General features: G+C 45.0%; 1 protein-coding gene across 2 annotated transcripts in view; it reads left to right on the top strand.

Annotated features, from left to right (window-relative positions):
- Positions 1 to 23,490, top strand: part of GPBP1L1 (GC-rich promoter binding protein 1 like 1) — a 602,443-nt gene that overhangs the window by 116,528 nt on the left and 462,425 nt on the right. For both annotated transcript variants that reach the window (XM_069642387.1, XM_069642388.1), the window contains exons 4-5: positions 7,123 to 7,252; positions 7,806 to 8,113. In XM_069642387.1, coding sequence (XP_069498488.1) covers positions 7,123 to 7,252; positions 7,806 to 8,113 — 438 coding nt within the window. The remainder of the gene's footprint in view (positions 1 to 7,122; positions 7,253 to 7,805; positions 8,114 to 23,490) is intronic.

The raw sequence follows: 23,490 nt of genomic DNA, 5'->3' as shown, positions 1-23,490 counted from the left end.
CTCCATATCAATCAGTTGGAGCTGAGGGCCGTCAGGCTAGCCCTGGAGGCTTTTCTGCCGACTGTGCGAGGGAAGAATGTCCTGATCCTGACAGACAACACGGTGGCCATGCACTACCTCAACAAAAATGGGGTTGGGGATGGGGGGGGGGGGAGGGCAGGTTCCCTTCCTCTGTGCAGGGAGGCGATGCAGTTCTGGTTCCGGGCAATCCAGCAGGAAGTTTCAATCTCGGCAGTTCATCTGGCCGGAGACGACGACGAGACGGCGGACGCTCTGAGCAGGCAGCGTGCGATCTCTCACGAGTGGGAGTTGGCTCAGGATATTCTCTTGGAGATCTTCGCCATGTGGGGGACCCCTCAAGTGGATCTCTTTGCCTCCAGTGTCAACCGGAAGTGCAAGAGATTCTGCTCGCGGGACTTTCCTCCAAGAGGAGCCTTAGGAGACACGTTCGTGCGCGTTCGTGGTGGAGTGGTCATTCCCACTGCTGTACGCGTTTCCTCCAGTCCCCGTCATCCCGCAAGTACTGTGGAGGTTCGGTTCCCGGATGATCCTCATTGTGCCGGCCCGGAGGATGTGGTACCCGGACCTTCTCGACTTGTCCTTCTGCCCTCCAAGTAGTCTTCCCTGCGAGACGATCTGCTCTCATGGGAGGGGCGGGGTCAGGTTCTCCATCCAGAGGTCAGATCCCTCCACCTTCACATTTGGTTTCTGAAAGGTTGAGGTATATAGATGGGGACCTCCCTGAAGACGTGATGGAGGTGTTGCTCTCGGCCAGACGGCCAGCTACAAAGTCCTTGTACCGTTGGCGTAAGTTCTGCTACTAGTGCAGGGTTAAGAATTTGGATCCTTTTGCATGTGACATTCCCATGGTTCTCTTTTTTTGCTTTCTTTGGCCCACAGGGGCTTGCAAGTGGGTACCGTTAAAGGTTACCTGGCGGCGCTGTACATATTTAAGCGCTTGTCTGAAGAGTGTTCCTATTTTAAAATTCCTTTAATTTCTCAGTTTCTGAAAGGGCGCACTAATGTGTTCCCTCCGTCACCTTTTCTGGTGCCCGGTTGGGATTTGAACCTTGTTCTCAAGTTTCTGATGGGTGCTCCGTTTGAGCCTTTGCATTCATGCCCTTTGAGACGTAACTCTTAAAACTGTATTTTTAGTTGCAGTCACTTAGTTCCAGGCACTTTCAGTTAAGCCACCCTTCACTGTGTTTCATAAGGACAGGGTTGTCCTTAGAGTTCGTCCTTCCTTTCTTCCAAAGCTGGAGTCGGAATTTCATTTAAGCCAGAAGTTTGTTCTTCCAGCGTTTTATCCTCCTCCACATCCTGGTAAGGAAGAGGAGAGGCTCCATAGGCTTAATCCTAGGAGAGCGTTAAGTTTTTATATTTCACGCATATCCCGGGGCAGAGTGGACGATCGACTCTTCATTGGTTACGCTGGAAAGCGTTTGGGCCAAGCTGTGACGAAGCAGACTTGTCAGAGGACCCAATCCCCTCGAAGAACAAGTTACTCTCTTACCTGGTAACGTTCTTTCGATGGGATGGGCCGACGACGTATTCCATATCACTCCCTCTCTACCCCGCTTAGGAATTTCTAATGCGATAGCAGCTTACGCTTCTGCAATGCTTTGTGTGTCAGACTGGCAGACGACTGGTTCCACACGTTCTGGGGGAAAAAAACTACAACTGAGGCTACGGGCGTCATGCATCCTACTTGTAACATCGGCCGTCGGAGGAGGTCCTTGAGGGCGGCGTATCAACGTCATTGGCGCAGGACGCAGACGCCGAAGATTTTCCGAAGCAGCACAGCTGTGGTGATTACTGTCATAGATATGGAATACGTCGTCGGACCATCCCATCAAAAGAACGTTACCAGGTAAGAGTAACTTGTTCTTCTTAGCTATCACGTCAGCCAGGAGGATTGGCAAGCTGCAGGCCTGTCTTCAGAACCTTGTTTCTAAGAGACCGAGCCATACTAAGGACACACCCACAATTTTTACCTAAGGTACTGTCAGAAATGAAGCTCACCGAGAGAATCGTACTTCCTACCTTTTTCATGAATCACTCTTCCGATGCGAAGAGGTACTTACACTCACTCGATGTTGCAAGGGTTCTAAAGTTCTACATCCAGAGAAATAAAAAATTCTGCTCCTCGACTAGACGACTCCTCGAATTCGCTGGCCGGACTAAAGGACAGCACATCTCAAAGCAAAGTTTGGCATGTTGGTGTTCTTAATGTATCAGCCACTGCCATCAGATAAAAGACGATCCACTGGCTAGACCGCCTTCAGCTCACTCCACCACAGGGAGGGCAGCTTCGGTTGCTTTCCACGCTGGAGTACCTTTTGAAAGACATCTGCAGAGCCGCAACCTGAAACGCTCTGCATACGTTCGCCAAACATTGCTGCCTGGCAGACAAGCGGTTCTTCGTCATCTCTTTGCGTAAGGTAGGAGCAGTCTGCTCTTCCCGCCTTCCCAGGTAATGTCACCTGTTACCTGTATAGTAAGGTGAGTAGAAGGATTTGCACAATGTACTTATGATATGGGCATGGCCTAACTGCTTGGTATTCTATTCAAGCATCAGAATCTATGAAAGATCCAATGCTGGAGAAGTTTTAGTTACTTACCTGTAACTGTATTTCTCCAGCTTTGGTATCTTTCATAGATTCACGTGTCCTACCGCCTCTCCTGAGAGGCTGCTCGCTCTTCCCGCAGCCATCCTTCCTGTAGTCTTCTACGGCTCAAAATCTGAAGTTGGCTGCCAGGGGCGGAACTTAAACCCTGCCACCTCATTGGTTGGGGCCATAAGGACCAAAGTGAGATGGAGGGACTACGCAAGTGAATGGCTCATAGGCCATAAAGGGCAATCTACATTGTATTTCTATGGAAATAATGTATATATTTAATTATTTAAATCAGAGGATTCCCAGTCTGATGACAGAATATTCAGGCATGTGAATTCATGAAAGATACCAATGCTGGAGATATACAGTTACTGGTAAGTAACTAAAACTTAGGAATTGAGAACCCCGACCATCACCGGATGGTATGCTGCGAACTACCCACCTATGCTGTCAACAATTAAGGCAGATCCCTTCAAATGGAAGGCGTTGAAGATCTCCTGGATGGGGAGAATGGCTTCACTGAAGATGACGCTCCCTAAACTGCTTTACCTATTTCACTCATTCCCGGATACAGGCCCAAAATAATTCTTCGGCGACCTCAGGAAAGCAACAGACGACTTTGAGAGGGCAAGGGGATCCAGGCCTTTATAGTGACACCCTAAATAACATTTTTAAACGACACCCCAAGTCCCCCTGTTTCTACAGCCTGTTTACCCCACACCCATATATACTTTAACAAAAAAAATGGTTATTTAGGTGCCATTTAAAGTCATTTATTTCTCGTTATTAACACTGCTTAGCGGCAAGGGTCAGTCGAGCATTACTGTCGTCCCAGAGAGGGAAAGGAGGGCTGGGACGGCCTAACTTTAGGTTGTACTATGAGCCTTCCCAACTGTGTTATCATACAGGAATGGTTCACGGGGAAAGGGGAACCAATGGACAGTGCAGTAGTGCGACAAGATCTGAAGTAGTCCTGTGGTTGCTGCAATAACATAGACCAAAACCTATGTACAGGAGCTCTATCACGAGCCTGGTGGCGGAAACAATGGATAAACTGATAAGGAAGTATGGGATCACGACATTCTCCTCCCCATTCACTCCTATATTCTTCTAACCGGGTACTGAAGCATGTGTATTTGGGAAATGGTGAGATGGGAGGGGGGTGTAGGGCAGGTCGAGACATGTTCCAGGGGTCCACCATAAGACCCTTCACGGACTGCATACAGTGCTTAGGTGCTTTCTGCTACCGCATTGGCTGCAGAACCCTGTATTCAAGGCAGCGTCATTCCATTATCTAACTCGGTTAAAAAAAAAAATCCCTCTTGACACAGGATGGATCAAAGGGAATAATCTCCCAACATGTATACACTCTTCGACAACGGTATACCCTGGGCGGTATGGCCCCACATGGGACACTGGAAGGCACGATGGGGAGGGAGCTGTAGAGGAAAGTATGGGAGAAAATATGGAAAAGAATTCGATAAGTAGTTAAAGCAACCCAGTTGCAGGAGTGTTGGTACAAGTTGATCTATAGCTGGCATTACACCCCGCCCACATAAAATATACTGAGGGTGGTGTAGGTTGCAGAAGGGAGGGTACATGGTCCGTTTGGTGGAGATGTCCAAAACTTGCATGTTTCTGGAGGGAGGCACAGGTGGTCCAATCCTTTGCGGGAAAAGGAGATTGTGCCACCGGAGATGGTCTTGTTTGGGCTGGGGGATGAGAATGATGGAGATGGTTTGGGGCGCAGGAAGGTGAGGACGATGCTAACCTTGGCCACAATGTTGCTAATCTGTCAGAGGTGGAAGGGGAGGCCATCCCCACGCTTACTGGCTTCGGAAAGTGTGGAACTTTATTGCATTAGTGGGCAATTTACGTTATGAACAATACTCTGCCACATTTCGCCTGAGACTGGGGGGGAGGTCCTAACCTTCCCAAAGGAAGACGCTAGAGTGCAATGGTGCTCTCAGCGCTTGAAGTTATTGGACTTCAGCTAATATGCTCCAATAATTCCTTGGCTCCTATCGGACTCAAGAAAACACAGGCCCAAGAGGGGTGAGAAGGGGTTTTGGGGTGGGGGAAGGTGAGGATATTTATGGGTGGTAATGTTTGTTGCAAAATAATAAAGAAATATTTAAAAATGTTAATCTCAGCTTACTACAGTGTCCTACTCCGAATTATAGATTCAGGATGATAAAATCATCCAAGTAGGGTGCTTTAAAAGCACTCTCGCTCCTGGTAGCCATAGTGGCAACTATGGGTAGCACACAAGGAAAAGGATTGCAGTTCTAGTGCATTTGTGACCAGAGGAACATCTACTGAAATGTTAATGCATGGAAGCTGTTAAAGAGCCAGATCTCTCTCTTCTCACACCCACCCCACCACCAATTGCATTCTGCCCTCAAATTATCCCATAACTGCATCTTGCTTGACCAGTCAGAAACAAGTCTGTTTCCTACTGTAAACCTTTCAGTGATCTGTAATGTGTGGCGCAGGGATTATCCTAGTATCGCCCCCACTGGCCACCCCTTTTTCTGAAGAAAGTCCTGGGTAACTATTGCTGACCCAGACTCTTGGTTCAGTGCTAACCAATGTTCGCTTATTTTATTCTCTTTAATTGTGCACAATTATCTTTAGACAGATATTCAGTATATATTGTTATGCCACTGTATGGATTTCCTATTTAATGTTTTAATAGGTTACGCTTGTGTTCTCGTATATACAACTCTCCTTTATAAGAGTTTAACCTTGATCGGTTGACCACTGCTAATAGATGAGCCGAAGAACTCTGTCCTGCATATAGCCATAGTCCACTCTTGGATTGGGGTGACACCTTCACAGTGGCTGCAACCTGCACATTAGAAGGGCCAGTGAGCTCATTATGGCAGCATAGATTGGTTCTGCTTGAGTGTTGAGTTCTCTTGTATGTGTGTAGTAGTGATCTAGAGAGCAGGCACCGCACCCCATTAAATGACTAATTAATCTTCAGAGGTCAATCCCAAAATGTGCTCAGGTGTGCTATTTAGGTTAATCATTAAACATACAATACTTTGTGTTTGCCATAAATGTTCTATGAGGTATGATATATGGCATTTATAACGCGTATATACACAAGTGTTTCAAGATGCGACGAGGGCAAGGGATGGGAAACAGAGTGAGGACAAAGACCACGTTCTTACTAGGCCATGTGACTTTGAGATCGTTCACGTGGGAGTGGAGGATGGGAGAGTGCCATAAATGGGATAAAAAACTAGTGCGGCCAGCTGGTGGCAAGTGCGAGGGTTAAAGTGCAGACAGCAGGTGTCCAATAAGTGAGGGCGAGGGGACTGTATGGTTGCAGACAGACCCAAGTGCAAGATTTGCCAAGAGGCAGTGCGGGTGTGCAACTGGCTGGCAGGGACCTGGGCCAGAATTCAGAGGGTAGCCAGGTGACCAGTGCAGTGTCAGACAGGAGATCAGCAAGGGAGAGGAAGAGGGAAGATTGAAGCAAAGGGGAAGGTATAAGTTTCTACCTCCCAACTGGTTGCTTGGAATAGCGACTGACCCTAAGGGAGTTGGAGGAGCAAAGAGCTCGAGTAGGAAGATATTTCTGAAGAGAGAGTTGTAGGTATTGCGGTCCCAGGCCCCGGAAGGCCTTGTGGACAATGTAGAAGGTCTTGACCTTGATCCTTAAAGCCACTGGGAACCAAAGAAGAGATTTCAGGGCTGGAGAGATAGGATCCCTGGGCCTGATGCCAAGGACAAGTCTGTCCTGTTATGGATGAGTGGTAGAGAGTAGAGGCAGGCAGATTTTAAGAGGCTGTTGCAGTAGTGCACCCTAGAGCCAACCAGAGCTCTGGGGACAGCTTCTGGGGGAAGGTGAGGAAAGCAAGAATACCTCTGAGGAGGTGCAGTTGGTAGTTTTACTTCTTAGAGACGTCTGAGATGTGTTGAAAGAAAGAGTGTGGAGTCGAAGATTACCCCGAGGTTCTTGGCCTCACTGGTGGGAGCGGGAAGAGTGCCAAGGGAGTCCAGCCAGAGTGACAGGAAAGCAAGGTGCAGATGTGCCGATGAAGAGGATCTCCATCTTACTGGTATTAAGGCATAGATAATTACCGGCACACTACTCCTGGATTGCAGACAGACAATCCAAGATGAGGGAGAAGAGGTGGCAGAGGGGAATCCTGAAAACTAGCTGAGTCATCTGCCTAGCACTGAAAGTTGAGGCAGAGAGCAGCAATGCAGTGGGGGAAAGGTGCCGGGTATTAGCTGAAAATCCAGGGAGAAAGATTAGACCCCTGGGGAACACCACAGGTAGAGTGTGTGGGGAGAGGAAGGACCCAAGTTGGACCTGGGAGTGTCGGTCCGAGAGGAAAGAGGTCGGCCAGGCCAGTGCCTCATCAGTGATACCCAGGTTATCACAGAGCCAGTTGAGCAGGGACCTTTACTAAATGTAGATTAGCCACTAGACAAACTTACAGAAAAGTGTTGATAGTTTTTTTTTTCTTTCCCCCTCTCTCCACAGTCCCCTGCAGCAATCGTCGAGAAGCACGGAGAGCACCTACCCAGAGGAGAGGGTCGCTATGCAGTAAACCGCAGACGGCATAACTCGTCCGATGGATTCTTTAACAACGGACCTCTGAAAACTGCAGGAGGCAAGTAGTGGCACCCGAAACCGCATGAGGAATGCAAAAAAACACTTTGCTTCCTCTGTGAAGCCAGCATAGCAAAGCCTGGCATAGAATAATTCCTCAAGGCATTTCAACTCATGTTTTCCCCTTTTGAAGTAGTAGTTTCTACCAGTACACAAAGCTTTAGTGGCCGGTTCTGTTTTGAGGGCTGTAGTTGTTGGCTTCTGGCAGATGGAGTAAGTTAGACTACTTGAGATTTGTATAACTTATAACTTATTTCTTTGCATCCGTGTAATTCTACAGTCCTTTCTCGGAGCATGAATACGACACCCCAAGATAACCTAAATGCATTCAAAATCAAAACAAGATAGCAGAAGGAAGTAGGACAAGGACAGTTAAAAGAAAAGATATGCTGTGGGGTATTGCATTGTATGAAAGCAAAAAGGACATTTAAGTCAAACATGCACGGAGGAGACGAGATGACACCCTTTTGAATTAGACATTAGAAAAGCAGTTGTCTTGTTAGTCGTAGTGTTCAGTTTTCTTTCCCACTAATGTCTCCCATCCTTTTTTGTAGATAGCTGCCATCAGCCCTCACTACTTCGCCATGACTCTGTTGATTCTGCGGTAGCTAAGGGAACTCGTCTTGTCCAGTCTGGTAACCAGGTCAGTTGTCATGGCCAGTCTCGTGCCCATGATGCTGTGAACCTGCGGAGTGGTGGCAATGGGATAAGCAGCAATGGGGGGAATGGAGTTCATCGTCACTGGAATGGCAACTTTCCACCTCGCAAAAACTCTACACACCAAGACAAACAGCAGGGTGAGATCCGGGAAGAAAAGAGAGAGGACAAAAAGGATAAACTGCAATTTGAGGATGAAGACTTTGTAAGTAGCCCTAAATTGATGCCTTAATACTTCAAATCCTCTTTGGTGGGTGGCAGGGGCGTGAGTATATGGGTTTCAACCTGTAGAGGTCTGCCTTTTTTTTCTCTTCTATTCTTTAAAGCTTGCGCATTTCGGTTATGTTGTGTGACATGGCTCACAGATAAATGGCACACTATAATTCCTATTGTGACCAATATAGCTTCTTCTACCTTTTTTATTCACTTTAAGTGGTGCATTTAACATCCTTGCAAACCAAGTTATGTATTTATGGACTCCTGGGATTGACTGAACAAATCAATAAAAAAAGTGAAGAGGGTAGATTCACCTATTCCCCTGTAAACATTGGCTTCTGTCCTAAACGTTTGTTCTACAATAAAAAGCCATTCTAGCATCAAACCCAATTTCCACCTTCCAGATTGTTGTACGATTAAAACTGGTAACTCTTGGCACTGTGTGACACAAATTCAGTACACAAATAAAGCTGGTAAGGAAGAAATCGAAGATCGTCAGCTCAGAAGCCAGAGAACATGAAGGAAAAGCCAGCCAGCTGTAGTAAACAAAAAAGCTACCACTGGGTGGCTTTTCTTTCATTGGTGCCGGGACTCAGAGGACGCGGACCGGAGACTACAGGCAGAAAAGCTGCAGCTGCATCTTGGTAAGTGCTATTTATTTATTTTTTTAAAATAAACACTTGCTGCGGTTTTTATTCTAGGTTTTCTGGGCTGGAGGAGCCCGGAAAACTTAGAAATAAAAGCGCAGCTTTAAAAACGTTTTATGTATGTTGGCAGTAGCTTTTGAAGCGACCGCAAACATAAATACAACGTTATTGTGTTAGAAAACGCTGCGGTTTTTCTTTCTAAGTTTCTCAGGCTCGGAGGAGCCTGAGGAACTTGGAAAGAAAAACTGCAGCGTTTTCAAACACAACCGCGTTATTTCTGCCTAAATCTGCTTTCCCATTTGGGGCTTCAGGGAGCCCCAAATGGGAAAGCAGATTTAGGCAGAAACACTGCAGCATTTAGCATTTCCCATTTGGGTCTCTCGCGGGGGGGGGCCTGTGGGGAGCTCCGTGGGTAGCCCGAGAGCCCCAAATCAGCTGTAGACAGAAACACAGCGGCATGTAAACGCAACCGTGTTGTTTATGCCTGCCTTGGCTTTCACTTTGGGTCTCCGGTGCTCTCCTGGGGGAGCACCGGAGACCCAAAGTGATAGCCACGGCAGGCAGAAACACAACGCGGTTGTGTTTGAAAACACTGCGGTTTTTCTTTCCGAGTTTCTCAGGCTCGGAGGAGCCTGAGGAAAACCGCAGCATTTTCAAACACAATAATGTTGTATTTGTTTGCAGTCGCTTCAAAAGCTACCGCAAACATAAATACAACGTTTCTAAAGCTGCGGTTTTATTTCTAAGTTTTCCGGGCTCCTCCAGCCCGGAAAACGTAGAAAAAAAAACGCAGCTAATGTTTATTTGTTTAAAAAAAAATAGCACTTACCGAGATGCAGCTGCAGCTTTTCTGCCTGTAGTCTCCGGTCCACGTCCACTGCGTACAGCACCAATGAAGGAAAAGCCACCCAGCCCAGTGGTAGCTTTGGTTTACTACTGCTGGCTGGCTTTTCCTTCATTAGTGCCGCCAAAGCGAGCACAGCGGCGGGCATCCATTTCACAAAATTGATGCCCCATGTGCTATCTTTGAGCTTGAATTGCTCAAAATTTTACATAGGGACTTCGGAAAAAAAAAATGGCAATCGTTTTTTTTTTATTGACTATTTTTGAAAAAATATTTTGTGCGAACCATTCCTTGAAGTCTTCCATACCACTTATTCAACAATGCTGCTTTGTGGAATGCAACAACCCCGCGATCCACAATATCAACATGTCCTATTGATGCTCAGGCAAGCTCCCCCACAGTAAACCACCACGATATCTGAAACGACCCCTCGAAACCAAAAGTGTAGACTACTTTGCCCAAATGCCGTCTCAGGAGCAGGCTGGATTGACATTGGCAACAGGATACCATACCAATTCCAATGCTGGATTTACAAAATCTACTATTGGCAGTTATTTCTCAAGCCACGATCCCTTTCATGAAATTACAGGTGGTGAACAGGGACATGCAAAAAGACCAAGCTACACTCCTTGCTCTCACACTCTAAACAGATCTATCTTGAGGCGTTTGTCGATACAATACTCAACCGACTTAACCTAGAAGCTGAAGCTACTGCCCAATGGCAAGCACGACTATTTGAGATCGTAAGGAAGGATCGCGAAGAAAGACTCACTGACAGCTGCTATTTTGGGCATCCTTTCAAAAGACTATACAGTTTTTTATAAATAAATTCCAAAAGACCACTGAACAAAATCAACCCAAAAATCAAACGTTACTCACTGAGACCGCTGCCCCAAAGAGGGGGCGAGGAGAGTGTCACAGGAACAGAAAAGGCGACAGAAAAACTCATTCTGAAGACCAATGGAATTGTGTTACTACACTCCCAGCGCCAGAAGAATCTGAACATTTCGTGATTTTTAATGCCAACAAGTCAAACAAGAAGTCTAGCCAGCAACAAGCCATAAACAAAACAAAAAAAGTCAAATGGTTCCAGAGTGTTCCTTAGGAATCTTACTACACCTAAACCCAATAAAAACAGTCTGATCCAACAAACAGAAAAATTCATCTGCTGAAGAACCGATTGAATACAATCAAAAGATGTGACCAAAAACAAATAGATCCCATATTGATCGACTTGGACCAGCAAACCATAATAGAGGAAAAATTACAACAAGAGTTTCTACTAAACCTTTCCACCTACTAGCAGTAAACCAGTATATGAGCATTGACCAAAGCTTTTCTGCTGACGTCCGGTCACTACGGTGGACGGGGGGGAGAGAACACCTGTTTTGGCGGAAGGGAAAGGTTGGCCATGGAGTTATAAAACCTCGAAATTTAAACTGACTTAGTTCAGCTCTGTGTTCAATTTGAGCTCAAAGGGACCATGGCTGAAGTGTGGATTAAAAACGTACAAAGAAGTAGACATTGAAGGACAACTTGGTGCAAACTGCACAATGTTGTGTCTCTAGACCTTGTATTATTGTTCTGCTTTGTACTTATTAATGAAGGCACATTTCTATTCACCGCATATACAGACCTCCTGGCCCCCTATGCTCATTCGAAGATCTAACCAACATCTTTTCTGATGACCTTAAAAATCCTCACAATGCCTTCTTTTAGTAGATCTCCTAGGTTTCAACAACCCATTAGAACGCCTCGCACATCAATGATTCCCTCACAGAATTACGGTTCACCCAAAAAGTGACAGGCGCGACCCACACCAAAGGTAGGACCCTCGATTGGATAGCGGAGCAGAACTGCCAGACGACGATCTCCATCACACCTCAGCCCTGGTCCGACCGCCACCCGGTCTCCTTCTCCTTAGAGGCTACACCTCCCGTACTGGCCAATAGTATAGCTCCTGCCATTCCCACCAGAAACAAAAGAAATATCTCAATGGAAAAACTCACTCATTCCCCTGATTCTCCCTACTTTTAATTTGATTCCTGACCATACAGATCCTTTTATCTTGGTAGACTAGTACAACAAAGCAATGCTATCATCATTAGATGTCATAGCCCCACTGAAAATCAGGAGCAACCCCAAAAAACATGTGAACTCCTGGTTTTCTCCCTACTTAAAAGCAATTGGACTAAGCAAACCCATCTGGAGACTAGATCCCTCCTACACTAGCAAACAACCTTAGTAAAATAGCAACCCTCTACAAAAAAGAAATCATCCACGCTTAACAATCTTCATACAACCTGCTTACCACTCAAGCCAATTCAAGTACTAAAGAATTGTTTACAATCTTTAAAGAGATAGAAATGGCCATCAAAACCCCAGACGCTTGCCTTAAGGACAAAAGTTGGTGCACTAGTATTCAGAGCACCTTATCAAACAAGATTACAACCCTCCAAGCCAAGATCAACAATAAAAAAAGAAACTCTAATCCTTGCCCCTAAGCCCATCAAAATCGCAGCAGCTCTGCCACAGCTCACTATGCCACCTCTGTATCTACCTATACCCTGCTTCAACTTCAAGGAAGTATCCATCCTAGAAGTTGAAAGTTATCCTTGCCCTCAAACCCTCGAACTGCCATGGCGACCCTTGCCCAGCACGAATCATAGACGCTGCACGCGACCTCTGCCCATTCATTTCCAAACTCATAAACACCGCCTCCTCCCCCGGCACCATGCCCAATAACTTGAAACAGTCCTGGGTCCTCCCTCTACTTAAACAATCACTTCACCCGTCCATACCCACAAACTATTGCCTTATCACCACAGTCCCGTTTTTGCTTAAAATCCTAGATAAGGTGGCTTACCTCCAAATCCAACAATGTCTGGAATGTAACCACCTGTTAGGAGTACACCAGTCGGGTTTCAGACCTCAACACGGAACTGAAAATGCTCTTATCAACCTTAAGCACAAATAGACGCGCTGAGACACGATGGTAAGGCAACACTATTGCTGCTGCTTGATCTTTCAGCGGTGTTCAACCTAGTGGACCATAAGATCCTATGCAACCACTTGGACTCTCCTGCCCATTTCTCACAAGAAGCGAGAAGATGGATTCAATCCTTCCTTTATGTTAGGCAGAAACCTGTGCAGTTCCCTCTGGGACCACTGCAAAAGATTTAAGACTACAGTTGGTTGGCAGTAAACCCAATTGGTAGCAGTCTGTACCACCCAGATTTACCTGGTAGCTGTGGCTGAGCAGTCAGACTTCTCTCAAGAAGGGCTAGGCAGTATACAGAGTATTCACAATATGTCAATAGAACACAGTAGAACAAGCAAACACTGACCAGAGCTTGGTGTAAAAGATATAATTATTTATTTAAAAACACATCTAGTTAAACACACTGGCACTAATATCAAGCAGTTCAAAAACACGGTCACTAAAAGATATACACTCCCTTCAACGATTAGACAAGTCTTAAGTAAAGCAACACTTATTTTCAGACAGCGGTGAGCGCTTAACGAAGATGGCACTCTAATCAATCGGTTTCAAAGGGAGAAAAAGGCAGAGCAAAGATAGAAACAGATCCCAACACTTTCGGAAGAACACAGTAGGAGAAAAAGGCAGGTTAAAACCGTAGTCCAAGTTAAGACCCACTTTAAGAGGCTCTGGTCGAAATGTGTCCAAGGTCACACGTTTAAAAGTGCCCAAAAGTCTCGCAATAGTTCAGAAGGAGTTGGATCAACAGAAAGAGACAATTAGATCAAGGCGGCCAGCCCAGTCCAGAAGGTTAAGGGATTATTGTTACCTTGTAGCAATCTTTACAAAGGGAGGCCTGGCTGACACAGTACCTTTTTAAAATGGTGAATGCTCCAGCGGGGGCAGTTGTTCCTGGCAGCGGGTGCAATTCGGTGCTTCGTCCGGGGAGGAAAGCAGGAGTCTGTTGCACTGCCAGGGAAGAAACCAGCCGCGGAGTTCTCAATTAAAAGGAGCGGTCCTTTATTTGCGGTCCAGTGGTAAGTGGCTATCCGGTTGCCGGGGTGCTTGGCACGGGCAATTCGACCACAAGACGTCCTGGGAGGCGAGAAAAGAAGGTAAACTGGTTGTGCCCACCAGTCAGGGGAAGAAGACTCTCCAGCAGGGAGATCTCCTGTCGTTGGGAAGTGGTGAGTTGGTTCAGCAGTGCTCCACCGGTGGTGTCGTCGTAGCAGGTCGGCTCAGCTTCTCCCTCGTTGGATTTTCAGGTCCTGTTGCGACTTCTGAAGTTCCAGTCCCAAAAGCCCTGCTTTTATGCAGCACACCCCCATTCACTCAGCCTGGCTGTCAAACATGCTAAGTGGTGAGCCGGTCGGCTCACCACTTGGGCCAATCACACAAGAGTGCGACTTCAGTTACCAAGGTAACTCAGTTCAGGGTGCCTAAACCCCCTCCCACACCTCCTGTGGTACCCAGACAGAGTGGCACCACTTTTGGGCGCTTCTGTGGAGAAGCCCGCCAAAAAGTGGAACCAAGGGCTCGACCTTTGGTTTGTAGTTACAGTGGCGAACACAAACACCATTTTAAAACCGAGTTCTGGCAGAAAATATCGACTGGTGAATTAATATTAATTAAATAAACCGCTGGTATGTTAGAGGCTATGTTAAAAAGTATTTGCCTCGAACAATGGGAAAATCCCATAGATATATTTGCGGTTGAATATAAAAAGTAGTATCCACTGCCACCAGCCAAAACTCGACGAGGGGGGGCGGGACAGTGCCCCCTCGAATAACAGACCCAGGGGCAATCGAATTGCCCCTACCAGTACATCCACAATATGATGGTTTGTACTGGTTCTGTTAGTAATTTGGGACTAGTAAAGCCAATGGTGACTTTACATGCCCTGGGAGACAGTAGTCAGTCCCAGGGTATGGAGTCTATGGTGGGGGATCACTATGACACCCCGGTGTTAATGCACGGAGGGTGCGGTGTAACACACATAGAAAAAACATATGAGACCCAATGGAGTAAAAGACCCCATAGCCCATGAAACACATTAACATTCAAAGGAACACCATAAATCATGTCCAAGAGTGGGAGGAAAAGAGTCTCACTCTTGGCAGGAGAAAAAAAACAAACTCCAGAAATCCAGCAAAGCTGCTGGGGGACTCGCTAGGTCAGGAAATTCAGCCTAAACCGAGAATGCTCCCTAACACTTTACAATAGAACAATGCGCGTCTTCTCACCCTCAGCAGCTGCTGACCCGATACCCATCACCTGCAGTGTTTTTCAGGGCTCCTGTGTGTCCCCCACCCTGTACAACATTTTCACAAAGCCACTAGATGGTCTGCATCACCTACACCAATTATGCCGATGATACACAGATCCTCATTCTGCTGACAGGCAATTACAACAAGGATTTGGCCTTTGTGAACAGTGTATGGATGGCCTCTCACGGTCTATGCCTGAATAATGCCAAAACTGAACTTCTCATTCTCGGCACCCCTGCGAACATCAACAAACTAGGCTACAACTACTCCAACTTCAAACTAGATGGCAACAACATTACAGTAGCCAAGGAGGTCAAAACCCTTGGATTCTACTTGGACTCCACATTAACCTTAAAAAAACAAGTCGACTCCACGGCCTCCTCCTACCGCTTACACTTGGAGGAGAGGAAAGGCTTGACTGCTCTGATTATCTTACAACAACTGCATCCCCCTAGCAAGAGCCCTTGTCTTATCCAAACTGGATTATTGTAATGCCTTGTAACAAATACATCACCAATAAGATTCAGATATTACATAATGTCTTGAGAGCAGCCCCAAGCTTCCCTAAGGAAGCCCACACCTCTGACCTCAGAAGATCCAATAATTGGCTCTCCACGAAAGACATTTACCTCAAAACAGCTTTCCTGACACACAAATGTCTCCACCAAGCCGCCCCACAATACCTCATAGCTAGATTTACGAGACAATCCTCCAACCGTCCCTCGAACGGCTAATGCCAACCTCTTAACTGTACCCAGATTTAAACGTACCAAGACTGGTGGAAGCAGTTTCCTGGTCAAAGCTGCCCAATACTGGAACTCCCTCCCTCCGACCCTGAGGGAAGACCTACCCTACCTACGCTTTAGATCCAACCTCAACCATTGGATCAAGGAAAATGACAGCCGACCTTTCACCACATATACATTGCTACTCCCCCTCGACTGTACATACTCTATATATTACCCACGGTGCTTTTGCTGCAATGTGCCTGCCTACAACTTACTGTATATAATGTATGTGCTTGTACAGCAATGTAACTGAAGCTCAACAACCCTCTTGATGCTTATTGTGCCCCGATACCCTCGGGTCTGGCACGCATTACAAATATTAAAACAAACAAAACTAATCATAATGGACCTATAGGAAGGTTACAATCCAGACCGATTATACTGACTTGTCATGTGTAGACATATCAGATGGTGAATTGCAAACATCCATGCTGGAATTTAGACAACCATTGACATCACTGAAGAAGATGAGGGGCGGACAATTCCAAACCGAGATCGCTCACATTGGAGCTACAATGAAGAAGGTGAGCTCCTCCCATACCGTCAATAACCATGTCCTAAAACTCCCAATATTTGTAGACCAAATGGGGCTAATACAAAAGACTAAAGTAAGAATCGAGCGAATGGCGACCAGAAAAGAGCAACTGATTCTCAACAGAACTAACACATTGCCATGTTCCCGTCACTAAAATGTATACATTCGGGCCACATAAAATTGGTAGAATTCATTAATGAAAACATAATGGACAAAATACTGGTTGAATTCAATACCATGGACATTACAGAAAGAATTCTGGACGCAACTGCTCAAACTAGGATTCATCTGTAAGCTGCCGACACTCAATGGAAGTGAATACCAAGGAGCTGGGGAATTCAACCAAGAAAAAAATATCTAGCGGAAGCAAGGATACAAACCCGCAGCAACAAAACTCTATCAATAAGAAACAACCTATAAAGAATTCTAGAACCACCCATAAAGAAAATGGCTATTACTCGCGGACAAACAATATAACACACTTCATTTGCAGAGACCTAGAAGGGGCAAACACTTCATTGAATTCAACGCTGAACACACAAAGATAACCATGTCTCTTTGCTCCTGAAATACAAAAGGATCAAACCATTTATTCCGCAACAATACTGATCTCTGGAAACATCCCTTTATGCCTCCAGGAAACATGGATGTCAGTACTCGCTGGGTGTGATGGCTACATAACAGCGATGAATACAGCCATACGAGACAAAGGACGACCCTCATCAGGCCAACTAACCCTGATAAAGAACGAATCCCAGATACGGAGGGTGGAAACGAAAAACCTAAATCTGTGGGCACAATTCACGATATGTGAATATATCACAGATCCACAATCCCCACCAATGAAACGAAGAGACCATGGGGATAATAAATCTCTGTTGGAATCCCTTAGCAATTAACAATGAAGAATTTGATACCATATTTACCGCTATTGAAGCAATGAATGACTATCCAAACATTCAAATAATAATCTGCGACAACTTAAATATCCATCTATTCGACAACACAGGAAACCAGATACGAAAAGATAAACTATCACCGTGGGCGCAAAGCTGGAGTAATGAATTGAAGATCAGAAACCTGATGTTTTATAACTCGCCCAGTAGAAAGGACCAAGGACTAAAACCCACATGGTTGCGCGGGCATTCATAACTCTCAGTTACATATATATATATGTCTCTAGCATCAAAAAACAAAATAACCGTGTGGAATGGTCTGCTTTATGCCCACACTGTGAAAACACAGCCGATGCAGATGGAAAGCAACAGTGCCGCGACCAGACTTCGCATCAATGAAAAAAAAGTCGACCAACTACTGGAGTTGTACCTGAACTCTACTCGAGCTTGACTGAATAAGATAAACTAAGAATGGATGCTAAGAACATTTTTGCAAAACATAAACCAGAATTATGCTCTTAAGAAAATACATTGACACATGTTTAATCCTCTCGTGTTGGAAAAGGGAGAACCGCGAAAAGAACTGACTAAGATAAAAAAAAACAAATCGGCAGAATGTACTCCTACGGATAAAAAAAAAAGGCAAAGCCAAAATATAGAAACAAAACACAAAAAGCTTGATGCTCCAACGACAGAGTGCATCCTAAAAATGAAGCCGAATAACACGAAAGGATTATGGAACCAATTAAACCCCCAGATTGCCTGTCGAGACAAATTGATACAGGTTAAACCAGAATACGTGTGGACAGCTCATTTTGCCAACCTATATAAAAGAAAATCTATCGGCAATGATTTCAAGATGCCACAACAAGAGAAATCTAAATGTCCCCCTACATGGGATCAAGAAACAATCTTGTTGATAGTAAAAAAAATAATAATTTAGAGCACCTGGGCCTGATGGGCTATACAATGCCATCATAAAGCTGAAACCAGTCGAATGGGCTACCCTCTGCTCTCATCTATTTGCTAATATCGAAGAGTGCAAACAAATTCCAAACTCAAGGAGGATAGCCACATTGATCCCAATCTACAAAAATGGAGACCGGAAAACACCCACTAATCGACCAATTGCCCTATTGGACCCTTTTGGTAAAATATTTGCAACATTATTACTAAAAAAACTTGACCACCTGGATAAAAAACAAGAGATTTGACATCAGACAAACCGGTTTCACTAAAAACACACACATGTCAATCTGATAATATAAAATCTGTTAAAGCATGAGTCTCTGTTTAACAAATATCCCATTTACACTTTGTTTATTGATCTCCATTTGGCATTTGATGTGGTGAATAGGCAGAAACTATGGCAAAACTGAGAACCTGGAACTGCCCATCAGAAATACTAGCGCGTATTAAACTATACACTAATACAACTATCAGGCTATCACAAGACTGAACACTATCCGCCCCAATTGCCACCACCAACGGTTTGAAACAGGGCTTGGCCCCTTGCTGCCACGCTTTTTAACCTGTATACCTCAGACATTCCAGACGTACATCGGATTCAAACAGCAAACCCACCAACTTAATGCAACACCAATATCACATCTAGTCTTTGCTGACGACATCGTGATTCTAGACCAATCACTGGTGGGTCTACAAAGAAGCCTAAATCAACTGGAACGCTATGAAATTAAATGAGCTAGAAATCAACACGAGCAAAACAAAAATCATAATTCTGGCGACTATTCAAAAAAACAATCTAGTGTTGTACATGGATGGGAAAAAGTTGGAACATCAAAACACGATTAAATATTTGGGAATGCTGTTGAACCAATGTGAGATAGACTGAATGGGCGGAACAGTTCAAAACAAAAACATCCTCCTTAGCCTGTCAAGGATCAGTGGTATAGCATAAATTTGTGAAATATTCAATGAAAACCATCAACCTTTTATCGACCGAAGGTAATTTCAATCATTACATATGGGAGTGAAACGATGATGAATGCAAACCAAACAATATAGGACACATTAGAAGGTATTTTCTGACAGAAATTTTTTTTTGTGCTGCCCATGTCGTTCCCTCCATAAGAATCCGACACAAGCAAGCAACACAATCATTGAAATCCATAGTTGTGTGGAAACAACTTGACCTATATAGTAAAATGTCGAAGATGACATCCCTGCTATTAACATTCTCCGCTATAGACGGACCTCGATTGCTGACACAGCGCTTAAAACGTGGAAACTCTCAATAGAGAAGAAAATGCAAGAAAATGAGAACCTTGGAAATGCTCATCATTCGCACCCAACTAGCAAAGAAGCGTCTAACCGAACGATTGGATCAACACAATGAACACAAAAACTAAATATCATCTGAACATTCAATGAGAGCTGGATAACAGACCAACCAACCACTTACCATCATATTTGACTCTCTTCCCAGATCGTCACATCCTACATCAATTTCTTCGATTTCGACTAAATCGGCTACCCACACGAGAAGTACTTGCAATAACCAGACAGATTCCAAAATCATTATTTTACTGTCTATTTTGTGAACAAAAAGATGGTCAAGACACTCATGTACAATTGGAATGCCGCACCTTAATTGAAAAAAGAAATCTATATAGAGACATTATAGTGAATCCTGGACCACCACACGACCCTAAAGACTGATGGGCACACCTATTGGTAGGGGAAAACAACCTGCCTGTCACAATCATTCAGTTTTGGAACAATATTATAGAAATACAGAAAAAAAGAAAAAACGGAAGAAACCTGTCACATATTGCTGAACCAAACTGTTCCCTTTTTCTTTGTTTATTAGCATGAATAGCTAATGTGAAATTAAGTTTTGTACATCATTTTTAAAAAAGAAAAAAAAAGGGCCATATTGACAAGATTTCGGTGCGTACGCACCTCTGAGGGCTGGCTGTGGGCATGTCTCGCATTGTTGGGGTACTGGGAGGCAATTTGTCAAGCAATGGACGATCTAGTGGGCCAGCCTCTAGTCAGTATGTCTTCTGGGATATGTCAAAAAACAGAGCCACCCCCTCCCAAATCGTAAATTTGTTAATCGAGGTCTCATATTAGCGAAAAGTGCCGTCCTGATGTTCTGGACATGGAAGGGGTCCCCCACGTATGCTACTTGGCTTACTGATGAGGTTTGGGCAAATGATGAGCAAGAAACGTTTACTAATCTCCAGGCCCTACCTGTCGCCCAGGGGACATCTGGGATGACTTCCGGCAATATCTGGAGCTTCGTAATGTAAACAATATCTGATTGATGACGTACCTGTGCTGTATTTAACACCATGTTTATGTTGCCAGCTCACCAACGATGGATTATGGTTTTGCTTTCTTTTCCCTCGTGTTCTAATTTGAAATCATGTGCATGGAAAATTAAGTTAAAAAAAAATCAATGTTTTTAGTAGTTTTCAGAATTTTAGGTGTCTTTGGTGTTTGTTTCTTTCGGGGGGTGGTTCCAGATTTTTGCTGCGAGGTGTCCGAAATGGGAGCACCCAAGTTATTTTCTGGTGTTTGGCTTTGGTTCTAGGAGGATTTCATTGCTTGATCTAGGGAGTCTCATCGGCTTGTCGATGGATTTTTTTTTCTTTTGTAGGAATTCTGCTCCCTGGCCGATTGCTCTGTATGCTATGCACATTGTTTTGATCGTAATACGTTGTTTGATTGAGAGCCAATGTAGCATTTTTAGTGCTGGTGTGATGTGAACTCGTCTTGATAGTTTGAGGAGTCTCACCACTGCGTTTTGGATGCTTTGTAGTTTCTTCAGATAGCGTTAAGGCATCCCAAAGTAGAGGCTGTTGGCTTAGTCGATTCTTTACCTGGAGGGAGACGATTGTCAGTGTTATGTGGGTGGAGCAGGGTTCTTTTTGTTGAGAGAAGGAGGAAGAAGCATTTCTTCATTATTTTATTGCGTTGTCCATTCAGACTCCCAGATTTTGACTACGTTTGATGGTGTGGGCGCGGTTTCAAATTCTATCCGCCACGGTATGTAGGTGTTTTCTTGGTTTCTGGATGTTATCATGATTTCGGTCTTTCCCGGGTTGAATTTTAGGTTGTTGGCGTTCATCCAGTCATAGATTTCTTTGAGACGTTCTCCTAAAGTTGAATGTTCTTGTGCATCTTTGATTTTGTAGATTTTAGTGTCTGCGTGGTTGTAGCACGTAAGATTGTATTTTTTGATGATCTTGATTTGAAGGGCTTTATCCAGACAATTCCTGTTCTGTTTGCTAGGATTAATTTAGACACAGTAGTGCTAAGTCGGTTATACCCATCTCTTGATGAGATGGTTTACTGTCTCGAATGCTGCTGAGAGGTCAAGCAGAATCTGGGCAGAGGTTGTAGAGTGAGCATTTGTCTTTAGGTCGTCCCAGATTGATAGGTGTACTCATGCTGTAGCTCTTGCAGGTATGAAGCCAACTTGTGCTTGGTTCAGCAACCGGTGTTTTTCTATGTTCTCCTGGGTTAGTGTGTTTACGTAGGCTTCTAGGAGTTTTCCCTGGTAGGGGATGTTTGAAATAGGTCTGTAGTTGGAGAGGTCTTCCACGTTGCCACTGAGTTTTTTTTTTTTTTAAACTTTTATTTTTGGTGGCAGAGGTTTGCAGTAAACAAATACATCATGGCAACAGTAGTAATGTAGCAAACATAAAAATGAAAAGGGAAAGGCAATTACTGGAGCAGTACAATAATCATAGTACATTAAACACAACAATGTCCATACATCCTTACAGAGGTGAAGAAGATACAAAGGATCATGGAGTGGGGGTAGGTCCTGGGGGGGCAGGGGACAAATCGGATCCGGGTGTACCTGCACTTAGGTTGTTGAGATACGTGTTGAACGCAGTCCATATATTTTGGGGACGGGACCGGGTCGGGAGCATGGTTAGGTATTCCTCCTCACAGTTTCGCGACCAGGCAAGCAATCGTAGCCATTTCTGATAGGCTGGCAGAGAGGAGCTCCTCCAATTCTGGAGTATGCATTTTTTAGCTACCATGCAGCTTATGTTCAGGAATTTAGCCGAACGTCTAGTGTCCAGTGTTCTCCAGATCCCAAACAGGACTGCTAAAGGATCGGGGTCAACCACAGCTTCAGTGATCGTGGTGAGCGTTTCTAAAACACTTTCCCAGAATTCAGACAATTTGTTGCAGGACCAGAACATGTGTAAGTGATCAGCTACTTCCTCCCCACATCGGGGACAGGGGTGTTGTGAGTTGTGGTTGAACCTCGAGGTTCTATACGGAGTATAGTATAGCCTATTTAGAAGCTTATATTGCATTGCGCGGTAGCGGAAATTGAGGGAAACCTTTTTAGTGTGTTGGCACATCTTCCCCCACATCTCGTCGGGTATTTCTAGGCCCAGTTCAGCAACCCACCCATCTCTTGCCCCAAGGGCTCGCACCGGGGTGGAATCCTGCGTAATCTTGTACAATGAGGAGATGACTCCCCGGGCACCGCCCGAGTTAGCAATGTATGCAATAGCAGGATTATCAGGGGGTTCATCCGGGAAGGATGGCCATCTGGTGCGAAATGCGGCCCGGAGACGGTAAAATTGAAGGGTCTCTAGTGCGGATCTGGTATGCCCTTGTTTCCAAGTTTGGGGGTCAATAAACCTGCCCTCGGGGTAGAAGTCTGAGAGCGCCCGGTATCCCAACGCCCCCCAATGTCGGGCCAGAGCAGCGTCATGCGTGGGCTCCAGACCAGGGAAAGACCACACTGGGAGCCACTTAAAGTATGGGGAGGATTCTGGCGCTGGGTACAGTAGGCGCGCCCAGGCTTGAAGAGTTGTGGCAACAGGATCAATAGGAGAGTCGGGTGTATAATGTTGATTTGCCACTGAGTTTTTAAGTAGTGGTTTAATATATGCGGATTTGAAGGATCGTGGTGCGGTGCCTGTCGTGAGCGACCGATTCAAGAAATGTCTAACATTCCGATGGTGTTTCTTGAGTGAGGTTTGATTTGTAGATGTCTGGGGGGCAGGGGTCCATGGGCAAGCCTGTTTTACCAGCTTGATGAATGTGTCCACTGATATTTGTTGGAAATTATTGGGAGTTTGTGCTCTGGCTCCTCGTTGGATCCGGTTGGTTGTGTTATGATTGGTCGTTCTGTTGTGTATGGTTTGTCGAATGCTGTTGATTCTATTTTTGAAATGGTCTGCTAGGTTGTTGCATAGTTTCTGTGAAGGTATTGGAATGTTGTCACAACCTGGTGGGGTTCTCATTTCGTTTGATGTTGAACATTTCTTTGTGTGTTGGTGGCAGTGGTGATTCTGTCATAGCACCTTTTCTTTGCCTTTTGAATATCCTTCTCGTAGACTGTGATTTTTTTTTTAAAACATTTTTTTTCTAGCTTTGGTCATATTCTTTCCTCCTTTCTACTTCC

This window comes from Ambystoma mexicanum, chromosome 1q, assembly GCF_040938575.1.
Source record: "Ambystoma mexicanum isolate Mex_15411 chromosome 1q, UKY_AmexF1_1, whole genome shotgun sequence".
Taxonomy (NCBI): Eukaryota; Metazoa; Chordata; class Amphibia; order Caudata; family Ambystomatidae; genus Ambystoma; species Ambystoma mexicanum.
The sequence above is the reverse complement of the archived record's forward strand: the minus strand, read 5'-3'. Positions and strand labels throughout refer to the sequence as shown.